General features: G+C 40.7%; 1 protein-coding gene across 5 annotated transcripts in view; it reads right to left on the bottom strand.

The window, feature by feature from the left end:
- Positions 1 to 15,990, bottom strand: part of LOC147206030 (serine/threonine-protein kinase WNK1-like) — a 37,914-nt gene extending 21,924 nt beyond the window's left edge. For 4 of the 5 annotated variants that reach the window (XM_086110030.1, XM_086110034.1, XM_086110033.1 and 1 more), the window contains exons 1-2: positions 15,806 to 15,990; positions 12,090 to 13,289 (exon numbers count right to left, since the gene is read on the bottom strand). In XM_086110030.1, the coding sequence (XP_085966156.1) occupies positions 12,090 to 12,866 (777 nt within the window). In that variant the 5' untranslated portion in view covers positions 12,867 to 13,289; positions 15,806 to 15,990. Of the gene's footprint in view, positions 1 to 12,089; positions 13,290 to 15,449; positions 15,590 to 15,805 lie in introns of those variants that run through there. The other variant, XM_086110032.1, reaches the window with a different exon arrangement.
- Positions 15,991 to 17,997: the final 2,007 nt, after the last annotated feature.

The following is a 17,997-nucleotide window of genomic DNA, read 5'->3' as shown; positions in this document are numbered from 1 at the left end:
GTTATCTAGAATGTTCACATCTAGATTTCAATCAGGATATTGCCCAGCCCTAATTTGCCTGAAATTTCACCCAAAAACCAAATACCCCGAACTTTTTATAAGTAGTGAATACTGTCTTGCATTCCAAACAGACCAAAATGTGAGCGGTACCTCGGGACTTGTAAGGACTGGAGGAGACTGTGAAAGAATTGAAGCCTTAACAAAAAAGAAAAACCTCCCTATCCAGTTCAAGTCAGAATCTTTTTTTTGTCATAAGTTAAAGCACTGGAATGCAAGTTATTTACACAGCAGCAATGATGGAAGGGCGAGAAAAAGATATAATGTCAAAGCTCCCAAGAAGCTTAAGTAGAGACAGCAAACTAAGGCCCAGATTCATGGCGCAGCTGGGGCTGAAAAATGAGTATTCTGTGAGATAACGGCTTTAATAAAGCGTGTAATAGCTTAATAGCTTTAGTGTAATGCTTGTAAATTTATCACCACATAAATAGGAATAGGAACCAACAATATTACTGTCAGCGGTACACCAAAAATCTGGAATGCAAATAACCACCCTTCTCACATTTCCTGAGCAATTCCTAGCGTGACCTACATTTACAACATGCGGAACTTGAGTGCGGGGAATACGAGTCCAGTAAGACTGACCCACTGAATCCTGACTGCCAAAAACCTCCCCTGAACACCCCAAGAGACTTGGCCACCAGCCAGAGTGTCCAGGAAATTCAACCCACAAGTGAGAGTACAGGAGCTCTGACCTGTATACGCATGTGCGAGAAACACAAAACTTGGAGTGTGACAGAGAGCTTTGGTGTTTCATTGCACTCACATTTTATTGGTTGTTTTAAAGACGAATATTTGGAAAGTCAGTAGGGCACTGGGGGGAAAAAGATAAAATCAGTATGAAAATTAAAAGCCAGTAATTTGCATTGAGACCTAGTGACCTACTTTACAGAGTTCCCCTTTCTTTTTGCACACCATGTGATGACAGCCATGTCAAACAACCACAGGGAACACAGGCTCAAGGTTCCTCCACTAAGCTGGACAAATACCAAGTTAGCCCATTAATGGTTGCTTTTCTTCTGGTTCACACTTTTGCAGATACCTATTAACACAACCTCGGCAAGCCCCAAGCTTATATTACAGTCTGATGAGCCAATAAACTGTGGTAATGTCAGATTTCATGAAAACATATGAATACAAGCTAATGAGACATACATTGGCAAAAAACATTTTGCCATTGACCAAATGGAAGCCACTGCCTTGCGGTTAGTAACATGTTAGTAACATTAGGGCAGTAAATTTTTGTGATGTGCTCACTTTCAGGATTCTCTCGAGCAACATACAGTTTGTTAGAAAAGTTCCATGACGATCAACCAGCACATCTACAAAAATATTTTGCAGCATTTGTTTTGTTCAGTATGTGAGAATTAGGGGTGTCCAGATAAACCTTTTTGCACTTCCCATACGACACATATACAGTATCACTAGATTATTGTCCAATACAGCAATCAATCTGCTTTCAGGAGGAATGATACATGCTTTTATTTTTTTAGTATATTATGTTTCGTGACTTGATCAAAGTAGTACTATTAAGACAAAGAATAGTCAGCAAAAGCAGGTGTGATAAAATATGACCCATTTATCACAAAGATTTGGGTTGTATAAATTCAACCCCAAACACAAATACAATATAGATGAAAGGACCCTGAGAAATAACCGTAATAATGTCAATAAAAACATACTCTTTAAAGTACAAAATAATTCTAGTTTACTGCAGTACATTGAGAATCACTTTTTTTACATTCAGAATATGGTGAGAACGGAATATAGAATGGAGTGCTTGTATATGAGTGCTAATATTCGAGAATTTGAATGTAGACCGATATGATCCGATACCGTTTAAAAAGATTTTTTTTGGTTTCATATTGTTCCGATATCAGTTATCAATACCAAATCGGGACACCCCTAGTGAGAAGTGCTTCATTCAGTGTGTGACAAGAGGAGAGTTGTGGCAGGACAGCTTGAAGTGTCTTCGCAATGACAATGCACCTGTTCACAATGCTCTGGGCATCCCACAGCTCCCGAGAATAAAAATTAACGCACTGGAACAACCAACCCACTCCACTGTTCTTGCTCCGAGTGAATTTTTCTCCTTGCCAAAGCTCAAGGAGTGATCAAGTGGACCTGCATTGAAGACTTGGATGGCATCAAGATGGCAGTGACAAAGCTGCAAAGGATCCCAGCAGATTTTTTCTGTGGAGACTCCATGAAGATTACTTTAAAAGCAAAATGTGCAGTTTGAATATTGGTTTTGAAATCTGTGAAACAAGTCCTGGAAGATTTGACACACATCATTTATGACTAACAGAGCTGCTACACCATTCAAAAGCTTTAATGGTGAATAAATTCAAGTACCCGGTAATAAAAAAAAATTGCTGTGAAAGGTCGCAAAAGAGGAATATGACTGGGGTTTGTGAATGATCATGCCATGTGTTGGGTGTGATCTGTATCACATGCCCACAGCCTGACTTTGAAGAAAAGCAAGTACACAAATGCTCATTTAAAACTGCCCCTTGATTTGTTGTACCTGCAGCTACTGTGAGTCCCTTCTGAAGAAGTAGTGCAATACAGCAGAGCTGAAAAATCCTTCTAGGCAAAGATCTTCATAAATTACCCAACTACCTCTAAAAATAGATTCCCGTGAAAAACAAATGATCATGTTGAGGGGCTGGGTCTGTCAGGTCCTTGCTCTGAGGTTGACACTGAGGGCTAGGATGGAGGGTTCAGGGTAACATTAGGTAGGCTCAGACTGTTCAATTAAAAATAAAAAAATAAATAAAAGTGAGGGTGCAACATTGTCGCGAGTGACGCATGGCCATGAGGTCAAAGATTAGTCTAATTGTCAACAAATGACATGACATATCACAGGCATTTCCCTTTTGGCACCATGAAATGGCATCTGCTTATCACGAGGCAAGTGCACCTTTCACATCACACCAGAGTGTTGGCCTTACAAAAAGTCAAAATTTTTTCCTCCCAAATTTCATTTTAATCCATTTTTTTCCTCCTGAACTTTCAACATAATTATTGATATATTTACTGACATTTTAGTGTTCCGGGGGTCTAAACTTTTTGCACTGGTGCACCCAAATTTTCCAACGCTCGGCATTCAACATGGCAACAAAACAGCTGGCAAGATGGAGGTGGCTGCTTGGAAAACACATTAAAAAAAGAAAAAAAAACATACTTGAAACAGTGCGGCCAAGAGAAACACCACAAAATGGAAGAAATATGTTGTTTGGAACAAATGATAATTTCATGGAACAAATATTAGAAAATACTAGAATTGATGATGCAAATGTAGGTCAGTAATTCTGATTGTGTTTCAGAGAAGGTCTCACCTCCCCTGTCCACCCACGACGGGATGTCGTGAGACAGGTTAGTTTTACCCTACTGATAATGTGTTGTCGCAATAGCAATCCTGCTCAGTACGAGAGGAACCGCAGGTTCAGACATTTGGACATCTGGGGATTATGACTGAACGCCTCTAAGTCAGAATCCCGCCTAGACGCACCGATACCGTAGCGCCGCCGACCCCCGGTTGGTCAAGGTTAGCGGGCGGAGCCTTGTTACGACTTTTACTTACTCTAGATAGTCAAGTTTGATCGTCTTCTCGGCGTGCCGCCGGCCCCGGTGGGGCCCATCCGAGGACCTCACTAAACCATCCAATCGGTGGTAGCGACGGGCGGTGTGTACACGTCACAAAATAGCTCTCGGGCCAGCTGCATCTTGAATAATGTCTGATCACATTATGAATGTCATTCCTCAAGTCCAAAATCCATTTTTTAATCTTTGTTTAAGCCTCATTGGGTATTTTTTTTCACAAGCGCCATATGTTCTACAACATTACTTAAGACATTGCATGTACAGTTGATGTTGTAAGCTGCTGACAGTCATACTATGAGGTATTATTTTATTTTATTTACAATAATTTAGGATTCAGGAGTAGAAATCAGACAGAAAGAAATGCCAACAAATGGATGGACGTAAGCAACCAGCTGGATAAGCAGTCACAAAAGCCACTGGCAAGATGCCTGGGGCCCCCTTTCTCATTTCTGAATGTTTGGCATTGGGCAGAGCTTGTGAGGAAACAGGTGGGAAGGGAGCAACTGGAAGAAAACGTGGATGAAGATGGACGAGTGTGGGGTGGAATCCGGGAGTCCCCTAACTTGTATTGCTTCCACTTCCTGACTCATGTGACCTACTTGCTATATAAGTGTGCCTGCAATGTGAAATGCAAAATAAAACAGTTGGTTTATGGGTGGGTTAAAAAGGGTGGAGGTCAACAAACTTTGTTTTTCAGTTGTTTTGAAGATTGTAACTGCACTCCATTCCATTCCAGTGGACCTTTTAAATTGCTCGTCAACTGGGTTTTACTGAGGCTAAAGTGTTGAAACACGCCACATTCTCCCTTTGCGGTCTTTGTACCTAAGAGACACTTTCAGTCACACACCTGTTGCCCTTTGACCGTTTGTAAAAAACAATGACAAATAATCAACGGAAGCAAAACCTGTCAGACTTGTTGCATTAGCATGCAAGCGCACTGGGACTGCCTTCATTTGGCACCAAACTCTCAGGGTACACATCAAAATGATTTGTTTCTGTATCACTGAGTACAGCATCAACAGGAACTAAAGCAGCAGGCAAATCAAATGAACTCCCACAAGTTTTACAATGTTTAAGACTCCATAACTGGGTGCACATTTTTCCCAGTCAACAAACATTTTAAAGTCGAACGTTAAAATGTATCTTGAATATGTGTAATGATGGAAAAACAAGGATCTGGGTGATCATGGGACAGCTTTAGTAAATCATGTGAGGGGATTTGAGCTTCACATGTGCAATTGGAACATTTCCAGTAAATGAAAATCAGCAGAACCACAGGAATATAGAGTGTTTTGTTTTCATGCTTATATTTCATGTTAGGCTTAGCCTGCACGTGACACACACCTGATTGTGTGAAAACATAGAATATGATCGAAGTCACTTCGGCGATGTCATCATCCCTTGAGCATAATTTTTTTTTTAATGCTTGTTTGAGTGCTCCCTAAATGGATATCACAAATATCTGCTCACACCCAATGACAACTTCAATCTTTTGCTTTTGGACTCATCCTACATGTATCAGTATATATTTGTCAATCAAAAGTTTGAGGGTTTATAAAAGTTACCGTCATTAAACAAAAATCCATTCAAAGAAAATCACTCTGCTGAAATTGAGTCAGTAATTAATGGTGGCTCTTATTTATAATTTTTGTGTGTGTGTGCTGTGTCAACATTTCTGCATTTGTAATGAGTTAATGCAAAATCCCTTTAAGGCAATTTTTAATGCTGATTAATGCATGGCCCTTATTTGGCCTTATTTCTGGTCACAACGCACCAGAGAGTAGACCAGGGGTGGCCAAAGTTTCTCCTTCAAGGGCCCCATCCAGAAATATAGAAGGAAGGAAGGGATAGTTTGAGAATCTACAGGTATTTCAGTTTCCTACAAAAAAACAACAAAAAAAACCCACCCATGCACAGTAGGTTAATTGAACACTCAAAGTTGTTTCTAGGTGTGAGTGTGAATGGTTGTTTGTGTATGTGTGTCCTGCAATTGGTAACCAGTCCAGGCTGTACCACGCCTACTGCCCGAAGACGGCTGGGATAGGCTCCTGCATGCCTGCAAACCTCGTGAGGACAGAGTGGTCCAGATAAATCAAACACAACAACCAATTACACATTGTGTCTACAATGTTATTTTGAAAAGCTACTGCTGACAGCTTTAAGGCAAATAATTTGTGATTTTTTTTTTTTTGGCTTCACTCAAGCTTTGTGGTGGTCCGCAGCCTTGTATTCCATTAGCATGGATCCGCGCCTCTACCGAGTACCAGCTGAATCCCATCTCCACAATCAAAATCAAACCAACAGCAATCTGTGCCGTGACCATACTTGATATGTTCAGAAATTGGAACATGGCACTACTACCTGTAGTGTAGACACCTCTGGAGTAGACTCATCCAAATAACTTTTTTTGATATCAATGTTTTTTGTTTTGGGGATTTCTTTTTTCATTTTGAAATCGGTGGAGCTGAGTAGTTTTTTTTTTTAATAAAATCAATTTTTAGGGTCTTACCTTTAATTAGTATAGTGTTTGGGTTTTTGTTTTGTTTTTTTACAGAAAAGCCATGCGGAACCGTTGTGTTTGGCTACTTTCGTGTTTCCGCACCACATTTCTAGGTGTCAACGTTGTTTCTTGGCAACAAATATGGCGGTGTAAGAATAACTTCTGGGTAGCATTCAATGTTTTGAGGAGATAGGAACGTTGCAGTTAGGAGACATGAGATGAGTCCAAATACTGATGAAGATGCCAACGTTTTGTGGTCCTTTTGGACTGAAAAGGGATAAAAATATGTATGTATTAGTGCATTGAAGAGCTGGCAGAGCTGAGAAACTTGAACATGGGAATGTGACCCGCGTGATTACGAGTTGGCGGTTGCTTTGGCGGCTGCTCGGTGCTGCTAGATGGAACAACAACACAGCTTTAAATTGGTGTTTTAAGTGAATTAACACTGAACAAACATTATCTTCGCCACAGTACGGCCCATCACTATTTTATGGAGGCCAAGTGTCTTCCACAGACTTGTGACCACTCGGTGCGTGTTAAGGCGTCTCCAGCTAACGTAGCTTAGCATATCTTGTGTCTCATGACTAAACATTGGGCAGGGATGATTGTGACGTGATCATTTGGGGAAATGTTAGCACAAAATATTTTTTCTATTAGTAATGGATGGAATAATTAATGGGAGAATTGATTCAAAAAATACTGGCTTGTGACAGCCTTAATATACATACATATACTATAGTGGTACACCTTGGTGGTGGTCAGATGTCACGTGATACCCGGGAATACCTTCATTTTGGTTGTTAAATCACGATTATGACAGCACATGGCATTTCTGATGGGCTGTTGCATTTGCAATGTTGTGACGCCGCCCTTCATATTAGAATTTTGAATTGTGGCAAAACTACGAGCTGACTGTCGGCTATTCATGAAAAACAGTTGCGGAACCTTGCACACTGTGCGATAGTTCACTCATGTTGCTAGGTGTGCAGCAGGCCTAACCTGCTAATCCGGCCACTCACAAACAGTAATTACACTTTATAAAGCTAGGTTATGTTTTTTATTGTGGTTTTATAAAAGTCCTATTTTTCTACATTAAAACAAAAAGTGGTGCATTTACAGCGCTGCAACAGATTAATAGCATTTCACATCAGCTTTCAATTGGAAAAATCGATTTGTTAGACGAGCAAATCGAGTTACGATCTTGTCATAGAACATTAAATTTGTGAGTCAAGCTACCGCCATATTTAAATCAGTAAATGATTGATCATTCTAACACTAAAACAAGAATTTTCAAAAGTATGTTGGATGATGATTTTTAAAAAAAAACAGCTTGGGGTGAAATAGAAAGAAAGAACTGTACTGGGGCCATTCGAGAGGAAGACAAAAAAAAAAGTGTGGGAGGATGAGATAGGGCAAAACAAGCCCTGGCAGGCCAGCCTGCTGTGCTTCACACAGGAGATTCTTCTGTCAGGAATGTGACCCACTTTACATTCACAGAAGCATTCTGTGCATGAGCGCTCTGAGCATGCGCGCCATTGATGTTGTGTATGGGGGAGGGGCACGTGCCTGTAATCTTCACATTGTTACAAAGTGTGCATGCAAATCTATGGCTGCTGTAAACGCGCTGCTGTTGGACAAGCTGAGAGCGTGACAGGAAAAACCAACATCATGTGGCGAATGAGGTCAAACTTTGCTCGGGGCCATGGAGCTGCCTCAGCCCCCCCCCCCCCCCGGCATATTTTATAATTGGTTCTAGTTCAATTCAAAGCCAATCGTGCATGTGTAACAAAGACAGAGAGCAATTATATGTCCAATAATATATTTTGGGCAAGAAGTAACTAACTAACTTTGTCCAAGTTTTAATTGCTTTTGGACTTCTTCAGGCACACTGACTTGAATTTATAAAATTCCAAATTAACCTTCAACATTCCTTTCTTATTTCCAAAAAGGAGTGCATACTAGTCACAGTAAATCAGGAAATTACAGTCACAAGCAGATTGTGTACACAATCAGTGCAACTGTTAACTCATTCAGTACCAGCCAATTCTAGACCAGGTCTGAAAAGAAGTTTAAAAAGTTCTTTGGGAGTGAATGAGTTAATTGGATTCGGTCCAGCGTGCTACCCAATGACTTCAGACTATGGGATGTTTTTGTCAGAGGAATATGCTTGGGCAATTTTTTGGTCCACTACAGTATTTTCCCTCAAAAGTATATGAAAATAATGGTTATTTTCTATAATCTTTTATTTTTGTGGTTGTTCATAAAATACCGTATGTATTTTGCTGAGAACAAAATAGAATAATGTTAACAAACTAAAAATAAAATGAAACAAATATCCAGTGGCCAGAAAAAGTCCCAATCAGAATGTAAGGTTGTACACAATTTTTTTCAAGAAATGTAGTTAGGTGCAAAGAATTTAAATTGACTACAAAACAGTGGTTCAAGTAACATTTAGGAACACCTCCCATTTAAGAGGAGTTTTAGCAAAAAGTTTGTCACATTGTTAAAGGCGCCATTTTATTCAACATCCAGCGTTTTCCAAGCCTTGTTTGTCAGACTAATAATCTGATTTCGCCTTGAAAGCCCGTAAAGCATAGCTTTCCTCCAAGGAATTTAGAACAATATGTGATATTTGAACATGCTGTGGTGTCTCAAGTCTAAACACTGAGGGTCAACCCATTATGACAAACTTGACTTGGAAAAAAAGAACAAAGAAGGCATAAAGAAGAAATCTGGTGTCCCATCTAGTGAATATTGTAGGATAGTGTGCTGAGCTACAAATAAATTGACTAGAAAAAAGTTGAGAATACTACACCGACGAAACCCGAAAGTCCTGTATAGCCCCAGATATCGATCCAAGCCCATTGTGAAACTTTGCGACAATCGAAGGCTTTCGCCTAACTAGGGCTTGAAATGCGTACGCCTTTATTTTTAAACTGTTACTGGCAGCGTATTGTGGCAAAGCAGCTGACTTGACTCGATTTCAGACAGTTGCTGTATCTTTTTTTTTCTTCATAAACTCTGCTTAAGTGCATTGTTTCAGTCCACAAAATTGCTACTGAACATCTGACACTGTCTCATAGACCAAAATTTATGGGAAGAAATGCACCTACATTTACACTGCTTCTTGACCGAAAATAGTGTACTGCTATACAGTGTAACTTTAGGTATAAAATGTTCCATCCATTATCTGAACAGCTTTGTCCTCACATGGGTCGCGGGTGTAGCGCCTCCCAGCTGACTTGGGGCAGTAAGTGGAGGACACCCTGAACTGGTTGCCAGCCAATCTCAGGCCACACAAAGACAAACAATAGCCATTCACACTCACACATAATATAGCGAGACAATATAGAGTGTTCAATTAACCTGCCATGCATAGGGGAACGTGGGAGGAATTTGGAGTACTTGGAGAATACCCAAGCAGGCACAGGGAAAACATGCAAACTACACACAGGAAGGCCATGGCCGGGAATCGAACCCATGAACTCTTCACAGTGAGTCGGACGTGGTAACCAGTCTACCAGCTTGCCACCTGGCTTGATTATCTACAAATGCAAAACAGCTGTTTACGATTCATGTAAATGTGCTTGTGTTTTTTTTTTTAATCTTCTGTATCTTTAAATAAGCAAAATATACTTTTTCTTTTTAGCCAAATAACCAATTATTCGAGTACCATTTTCAGTTGGATATCCGAATACCAAAATATGAGATGGCTACAGACCTAACAGTGATCGGTGGCATAACAAAGCTAGCTTCTAATGGTAAGGTGAACACCTGTGAACCACTTTCTCTGATATCAGTGATTGGCAAGCTATTATCTCATTACAAAAGCACGAGCACCAAAACTGCTGTCATTAAGTACCAGTCCAGATGGGGGGGGGGGGGGGGTCATGTTCTTATGCTGCTCACTGTGTGAAACAATCAAAAAGGAAATGCAAGTCAGTGTGGTTTCTACGGGGAAATGTCAGCGGATGTTACTCAGGTAACTGTGAAAGGAAACTGCATTGGCTCTATGCCCTTTTACAAAACTGGGTGGTCTAGGATAAATATGTATTCATAATTGTTACATGAGGGGAGACAAAAATGAAACCTCTACAAATCAGAATACAGTGATCCCTCGCCACTTTGCGCTTCAAGTTTTATGGCTTCAGTGTTTCACGTTTTTCACAGGCTTTTTATATGCACTCAAATAAGGTGCGTTATTGGTTCCCGGCGTGACATGACCAATGAAAGCACGTGTAGATTTATCCCGTGAGATGATTGGCTGCGCATCATCGCCAGTCTGTTGACTGTCTCGTATACTGTATCTGAGTGTTGTGTTCCCTATAATTTTACTTTTGTTTAAGCGCTAACTTTTTTTTTTATTAGTTACGCTGTGCTCCAACTCCATGACATTACCAATTAACCGCGAAAAATGAGGGATTACTGTACACTCAGGCTGACTCACGAGGCAAATCCCAAAATGCTCTTAACTCAAAAGAAGCTGCCAATTCATCAGTAGACAAAAGACCATCACCCCGCCGTTAATAGCAGTTGAGTAGAGCCATCTTCATAATGCACCATTTTAAGTATGCGGGTAAATTATGGTGCGAGAGAGATCAGGGAGCACTTTGGGAAAGCACCACTGAGTTAAATATTTTGCACATTAACCTCACTGCCATGACTGATCATCAACATTGCCTTTAGCCAGGTTTACATGGAGCCTTGCATTTAATGTAATGCATGTAAATTTCCCCAGTGTGGGACAAATAAAGGATGTCTTAATCTTAATTCCAGATGTAATGAAACCAAACGGAATGAACATACTCAACATAAATGCCTCAAATGTAATAAAATGGTTTAAAATGAATGGAATTTCATTCGGATTCAGAGGTGGTGTTTTTTTTTTTTTTTTTGGTCAATCCAAAGAGACGCCATGTAAACAGTTCACTCGGAATATTGAGGCTGCAGTCCGCACATGCTATTGGTGTAAACACGTCATGACTGAGGTCGTTCACACACTTGAAAATGGTAACTTCCTACTACGGCTTGTTTTAAACTACTGTTGCTTTAATAAAAGTGTAAAAACAATCACAACTACTGTGCTCAATAGACAACTGAATTCCAAGTGATATTTCCATCCATCTGCGGGGGTTGCGTGGCTGTAAAACTGCAGTTCTAATTAATGTAGTGGCGCAGGTAAACGGTGGGTTCGAAAAACGTATCCAAACTATAAAAAGAGGCTTCTTCATGCAGCAAGACAACGACCCAAAACAAACTGACAATAAAACTAAGGATATCATCTTTGGGAAAATTTGAAGGTTTTAGACTGAGCCAGTTAATTTCAGACCCTGCTCTTCTGCTCAAAATATGGACGCGAAGATGCTATCAAATACAATGAATAGATAAGACACGAATGACATTATGCGCCAGGCCAATTTAGCGCCAGCTAATGCCAACATTAGCGCACATCCATCAGTTGTGGCAGGAGGACTTTAACTGAACCAATAAACAAGGACTACACATGAAATGGCAGCACCGCTCACCTCTCATAGATGCACAGCGGAAACGCCACCAAAAAACTCTCTTCAGACACCAACACCTTACATGAGTCATAAATGGGTCAACCACAACACCAAGACAGACACCCCCCTCCCCCCCAAAAAAAATCTCTCATGGCATTTGCACTTTTCTTGAGAATGATCATTTTGGTCTGCAAAAGTCAGAAATCTGCTGACAAATGGAAAATTCTCTTCCCGGCGTATAGTCTCTATATTGCAGAGTAGAACCAATTGCATGTGGGTCTGGAAATTATCCCCCGTGATAAATGTACAGTAGTTTATTGTATGTCATACATTTGAAATGTTGTATGTCGTAAACCAATATATAAGATGGGGTGAAATAAACTGAGTGTGAAAAACAAATAAAACGTAATGCAATTTCTTACCTGCAACTCACACCAAGCCACTTCGACTGTGGTTTCCGTATCCAAGCCCTTGTAGACCGTCTTGAAAGAGCCACGTCCAATTTCAATATCAAACTTCAGAAAACGTCCATCCGGCGATGTTCCCACTGCTTTCGTCTCGGCCTCTTCGATGTCCTCCTGCACTTTCTTCTCCGCTTCCCTCTGCTCTGCCTCAGCACGAGCTTTGGCGGCGTCCTTGTCCTCTTCCTCCGCATCCCCTTCATGCAGTACCTTTGAGTCGGCGGAGTTATCAGCCTCGCTTTGACTCAAGTCTGGCAACGACTGGGTCTCAACGACCAACTCTGCGTCACAAACATCTTGTATGATTGCAGACGCCTGTTTTGTCTGCACTGCGTTCACCTTGGTAATTTCTGGGTCTTTCCGCTCTCCGCTTTCCAGAGTTTCAGTGGACTCCACTTTACGAGGCACACTTTGTTCAACTTGAGGCGCACGGACGACAGGAACCTGTTGCCGCTGCACTGGGGCCTCTCGCTGTTGATTCCGCTGAGCGGCTGGTATGGGGATCCTGCTAGGCAAAGGGAGAGCCAACGCCGTGGCATTGCAGTCGCTGATGACACTGCGACGGAAGAAGCGGTGCTCGGGGTTGCCGCGGTCGCGCTCCATGGTGTGATGCCGCCGCCTCACCTCGGCCGGACGGGATTCATTGACCATTGAGTCTGACCCAGAACTGGGACCGTTTCCACTCTTCGGAGGGGGAGCCAGGAACTTTACCATGTTTTCATCAGGCTTTTCCGACATCCCACACAAAGAGTACAAGGAGGGACAAGAACTGAAAAATTAAAATGAGAGTTCCATGTCGGCTAAAGGATGTTGTATTAAGCAGTATCTGCGAACTAAAAGTAAAAAAAAAAACCCTCAAGTGTCTTTTTCTTGTTGCTTAAAGTCCGTCTTTATACACATAGTGCAGAGATGGGAGGAGGCGGATGGGTGGTGTTCTTTTGGAAAAGGTTTGAACACCACAGCAGGGCACAGGATGCTGATGTTGGTATACAAATTTTCTTTAAGTCCGCACCACCCATTCTGTAAAACGCAGGCTGTAGCTTCTGTCAAGCATAAGGACTCGCTGGTGAGGAACAAAACACACAGCCCTCTTACAGATGCCCAACCTCTGAGCAATGGCCCACTGGTAAAATAATCCAAATTTGCTCTTGTCCAATTTCACTGCAAGAGAGAAACACAAAAATGCTTCAGATTGGACAAATAAAAACACACATTTTCAACAAAATGTAAAACTTGGGAGTATTACGATATGACTTGGCAATATTAAACATACCATTGTATATTTAAAAAAAATCCAGCATCTTTTGAATGACAGCCACGTGTGTCTAGAGCACAGGTGTTAAAATCAAGGCCCAGGGGCCAGATCTGGCTCACCGCATCATTTTATGTGGCCCGCGAAAGCAAATCAACCAGGTCAACTTCCATGACGCTTGCTAAAATCTGTACCATAAATTTTGTTTAAAGCACAAAATTTAAAGATAAACCCAGACTATTATTATTATTAAGAATTATTATTGTTATTACTACTACTTGTTCATCTATGTGTGCCCTGTGATTGGCTGGCAACCAGTTCAGGATGTACCCCGGCTACTACCCGAAGGGAGCTGTGATTGGCACGCCCACGACGACCCTTGAGAGGAGTGGATGGATGAATGATTACTACTACTACACCCACTCATAACACCATTAGGTACACATGTGCAAAAGCTACATCGCAAAATTCACCTTTACTAAACTACAATAACATCAGCCCAATTAGAATAATGGCTGTGGTTGGATTTGGCAGCAATGTAGAACTGCGCTTTCAGTCTGACTCAAGACATTTCTAATATTTTGATGACTATATTCAACAACAAAAATTGGCAACATGCAATTAGAAAAATATTCTGTATGATACAGTATCATAACTACTGCATTAAAACATACTATCAAAACATCAATCTGCTTTATTTTGAGACTTGAGGTCCGGGCATAAATTCAAGACACTCAATATAAAACAAGATACAGATATACAGACTGACCAAGAAACCTACAAGAAATCATACAAAGCCCTTGAACTACAAGTTGAATCCATTTATATCATGATAAGATTTTTGGCCATTGTGCTCAGTCCTGAGTGTGTTTGAATCTATTACTAAAATAAATATAAAAATAGACACATGATTGTACATTTATGTACAATGAACATGTATGCAAGTGCAAAAAAATGTTTAAAAAAATATGATTACATGCAGTATTACACATGTGTATGAGAGCAAGCAGTAGTTTTTACTTTGTTGAACCAATTTAAGAACTGCCTCACAACCTCTGTGGTGTCCTTGCCTCATAAGAGTAAAAGCTTTGAATGTTTTGATGTTATGATGCAATTCTCTGTTTGTAAATGCTAATGTACATTATGAATGTTTCACTGAAGCTTGATTTGAAGACAAACATGAATAAAAATTTCACTATCCACCAGAAAAATCATAACCGGATCTTTTCCGACAATCCTTCAGCCCTAAACTATGGAAGTGTCATGTGCACGTTATCTATTCTACTATATGTCTATTTCTACTGTACAGGACATCAAAACGCACCAGATTGCAGCACCAGCTCCCTAATCTCGACCATTTATCAAAGCGCGTTTAACTAGTAGACAGCTGCTCCGAGGCCGTCGGTTCAAATCTAAAACGAGGAAAGGTGTAATTAAGATCATCACATTGCATTAATCGTATAACAACACAACGACAACGCCGCACAATCTGGGCGGGGGTACGTGTACTTGAGAGATTGTATCTGTCACTGCAACCACTCATACCATTTTAGCCCGTAGTTTGGCACCCATTTGAACATGCAGTCAATGACAATCGATTCGGCTAATTAAACCATCCACAGCCTACCGTGTCAGAATCTCAAGATGCAACACGAACCGGGCGGCATTGATAGCCGACCGCACATTTGAAACGCAGAATAATAAACAGCAGTAGTGTACATACAAATACATTTTATTAGAATATATAGGGTAAAACTGTCATTTTGCCTACTTGGGACTCGTCTTGTGTACTTACGTTTTCCTCGGCTCTTTATATGACGCCGAATGTACCTTAAGTGGTAACACTGTCAAAGGCACAAAGCAAAGAAGCAGCAACCGGCTCTTTGTTAGCTTCCTAGCACCGACCTAGTTAGCTCAGAGGAGCTAATCCCGTTCCTCAGCGGCCTAACCAGTCAAACGTCACGTCGCGTATTTTACACATGATGCCCCCGCTGTTTGCCTTATCACATACCCTAGCCATCGTATGTAAATCTAATCTAAAATACAGAAATACAAGTAAATGGCGTTACCGTATCGGCGTCCAGTTTCCATCCCTGAATGATAACCATGACGCTCCGGCTAAGTTAGGCCGATGCAACGCCGGCTGAAAAGCGACCAGGCAGGCTGGCGGTGACAACTAGCGTCGCTTACTTAGCTTAGCGTGCTAACCATTAGCTAGGCGGGTCTTGCGGATGGCCCTTTGAGCTAGACCCGCCCCCTTACCTACCACCACCGCACCCCACCTCCTCACCCCCAGAACGATTCAACGTAGGCTATATTTGAAATATACAAAACAAAAATACAATATTTTGTTACATTTCTACAGTATCCACTTAGCTGATACCCGAGTTCGGCTTCACGAACCTGGAGACAAACGGTGACCTACCTCACATCCACAACACAACTGATATTCACCGGAGTTGAAATGCTCCTCGCAGTAGAAGTCGTCTAAAAATGAGTAAATCGTCGGTATCCGAGTATCATCGACAGAAGAGCGTCCAGTGTGTCGACAAATAAGGACATGTTGGGGGTCCCAAAAATCCCCCAGCAACGCAGTTTCTTCGCATTGACGAAGAAACGGGGTTTGCGTCTGCGCATGCGTGAGTGCCCAATGACCTCATAACCACCGCGCTTGCAAATTCGAATTTGAAGCAAGAGTGACATTTCATCAAAACGTGTTCGTACGTCCTCAGTAACGGAGCATCGTTTTACACGTTATTATTTTCTATGTTCACGTTTTGATTTTCTATATTTAAAAAAATGTTCATAGAAATTATATCATAATTACTAATAAGTGGTTTTCGATTCAGTAGATAAAAATGTATGCAATCGGAATTGATTGCACATTGGACAGAAAACATTGAGATACTGGGGGATCTGATCTTATAAATTTTGATTTGATTTCTTGATTTAAATGATATACCTTTGAAATGCATAATCGAAATGTCGATCCTTTCAACACATACAAATACTTATATACAAAATAATGATTACAAAAAAAATTAACCACAAACACACTTACACGAAACACATTCACACCCAATGACTTACATTTAATGCTTCTGTCGGCTTAGCCACACAAAGCTACAATATTTCACAACATTCATTTGTACATTTATAATAATACATATTGCACCAGATGTAAAAGTATTGTAAATACGTTGATAGAAAACTACAGGCAAAGAGAGAGTATGTTCGGATGACTCAATCAAGCAATCAAACTGTATTTATGTAACACTTGTCATACATAAAAATGCAACTCAATGTGTAAGTGTAAATAGGTCCAGCAGAAAATACGAATCACAAACAAGAGCAGGGTGATTGAATACGTAGATATTACATCAAAAATACTTGCAGAATTGACATGACAGAACTCAGCCGAATAAATAAATAAAAAGGCGTTTATTTGTAGTTGAACACTACTCTCTGGTGGTGAAGTTTCATAAAATAGGCTTCATGGTTCACCAAACGTCAATAGTGTACAAAAGCATATAACAAGCAACATTTTACCCCAAGAACCATCTCAAAAATATCGTTCACCATGATGACCAACATTAAAATACAATTCAGCAACGTAGTAAGCATGAGTCAAGAATCACTGAACTTTTTGAAAATGAAAAACTACAAATACAAGCTATTTAATATTCAACCTGATAAAAGTATTCTTCCATGCCTTGATATTCTGCCACCTTTTTTATATCAACTGTCTATTTAAAAAAAATGTACACTTGATCTAAACGGAAACTCTAAAATAATCTGTTTAAGTAAAGAACATTCAGTGAATGTCAATCAAAATCATTGCATTCACACCAAAGCATGCCAACAACAGAGAAGTCTATCAAACCATCTAGTCATGGTTTCATGAAATAAAATGCACACAAATACCAATCTTGTGCACACTCATAACACGAGCAGGAACAAACCTAAGTAAAAAGCAGCATTTAGAATTAACACTCGTCATTATGCTTTTTAGATTCTATTTGATTTATTTGAATGAATGAGCCGGGGGGGGGGGGGGGGCAGGTAGTAGCTCATCTGCCTCAGAGTGCAGAGGTCACGGGTTCGAATCCAGCCATGGCCTTCCGGTGTGGCATTTGCATGTTCTCTCCATGATTTTCTCTGGGTACTCTGTTTTCTTTCCACATTCCAAAAACATGGATGGCAGGTTGATTGTACACTAAATTCTCCCGAAGTGTGTCAAGAGTGCGAATGATTGTTTGTCTATGTGTGCCTTGACTTCCACTGACTAGTGTATACACATTGTTTCATTCTTCAGCTCCGTTTTATATATTCACACACGTTTGTTTTGTCTCTGCTCCAAACCATGGATGTATTATGGTCAAAATGCGCACCACCATCAGAGCGTCTAGTTCCATGACAACTGACCTGAGAAAGATACATGGCGCGTCATGCTTATGGGCTTCAACTGTGGCTTTTGCGGAACCAGGTTCAATCACGTTCAGATTATCGGTAATGTCGGTTCTTGTGACAATCCTAGTCTCAAATCTGAGATCATGACAGCGCCGTGTTACAACAGACAGTGCCTGTTTACCTGCTGTGGCCATGCTTCTGCTCGGA

This window comes from Hippocampus guttulatus, chromosome 4 (genome assembly GCF_054856545.1).
Source record: "Hippocampus guttulatus isolate MCC_2025c chromosome 4, RoL_Hgut_1.0, whole genome shotgun sequence".
Classification (NCBI taxonomy): Eukaryota; Metazoa; Chordata; class Actinopteri; order Syngnathiformes; family Syngnathidae; genus Hippocampus; species Hippocampus guttulatus.
This window is presented reverse-complemented; position numbering and strand designations above follow the sequence as displayed.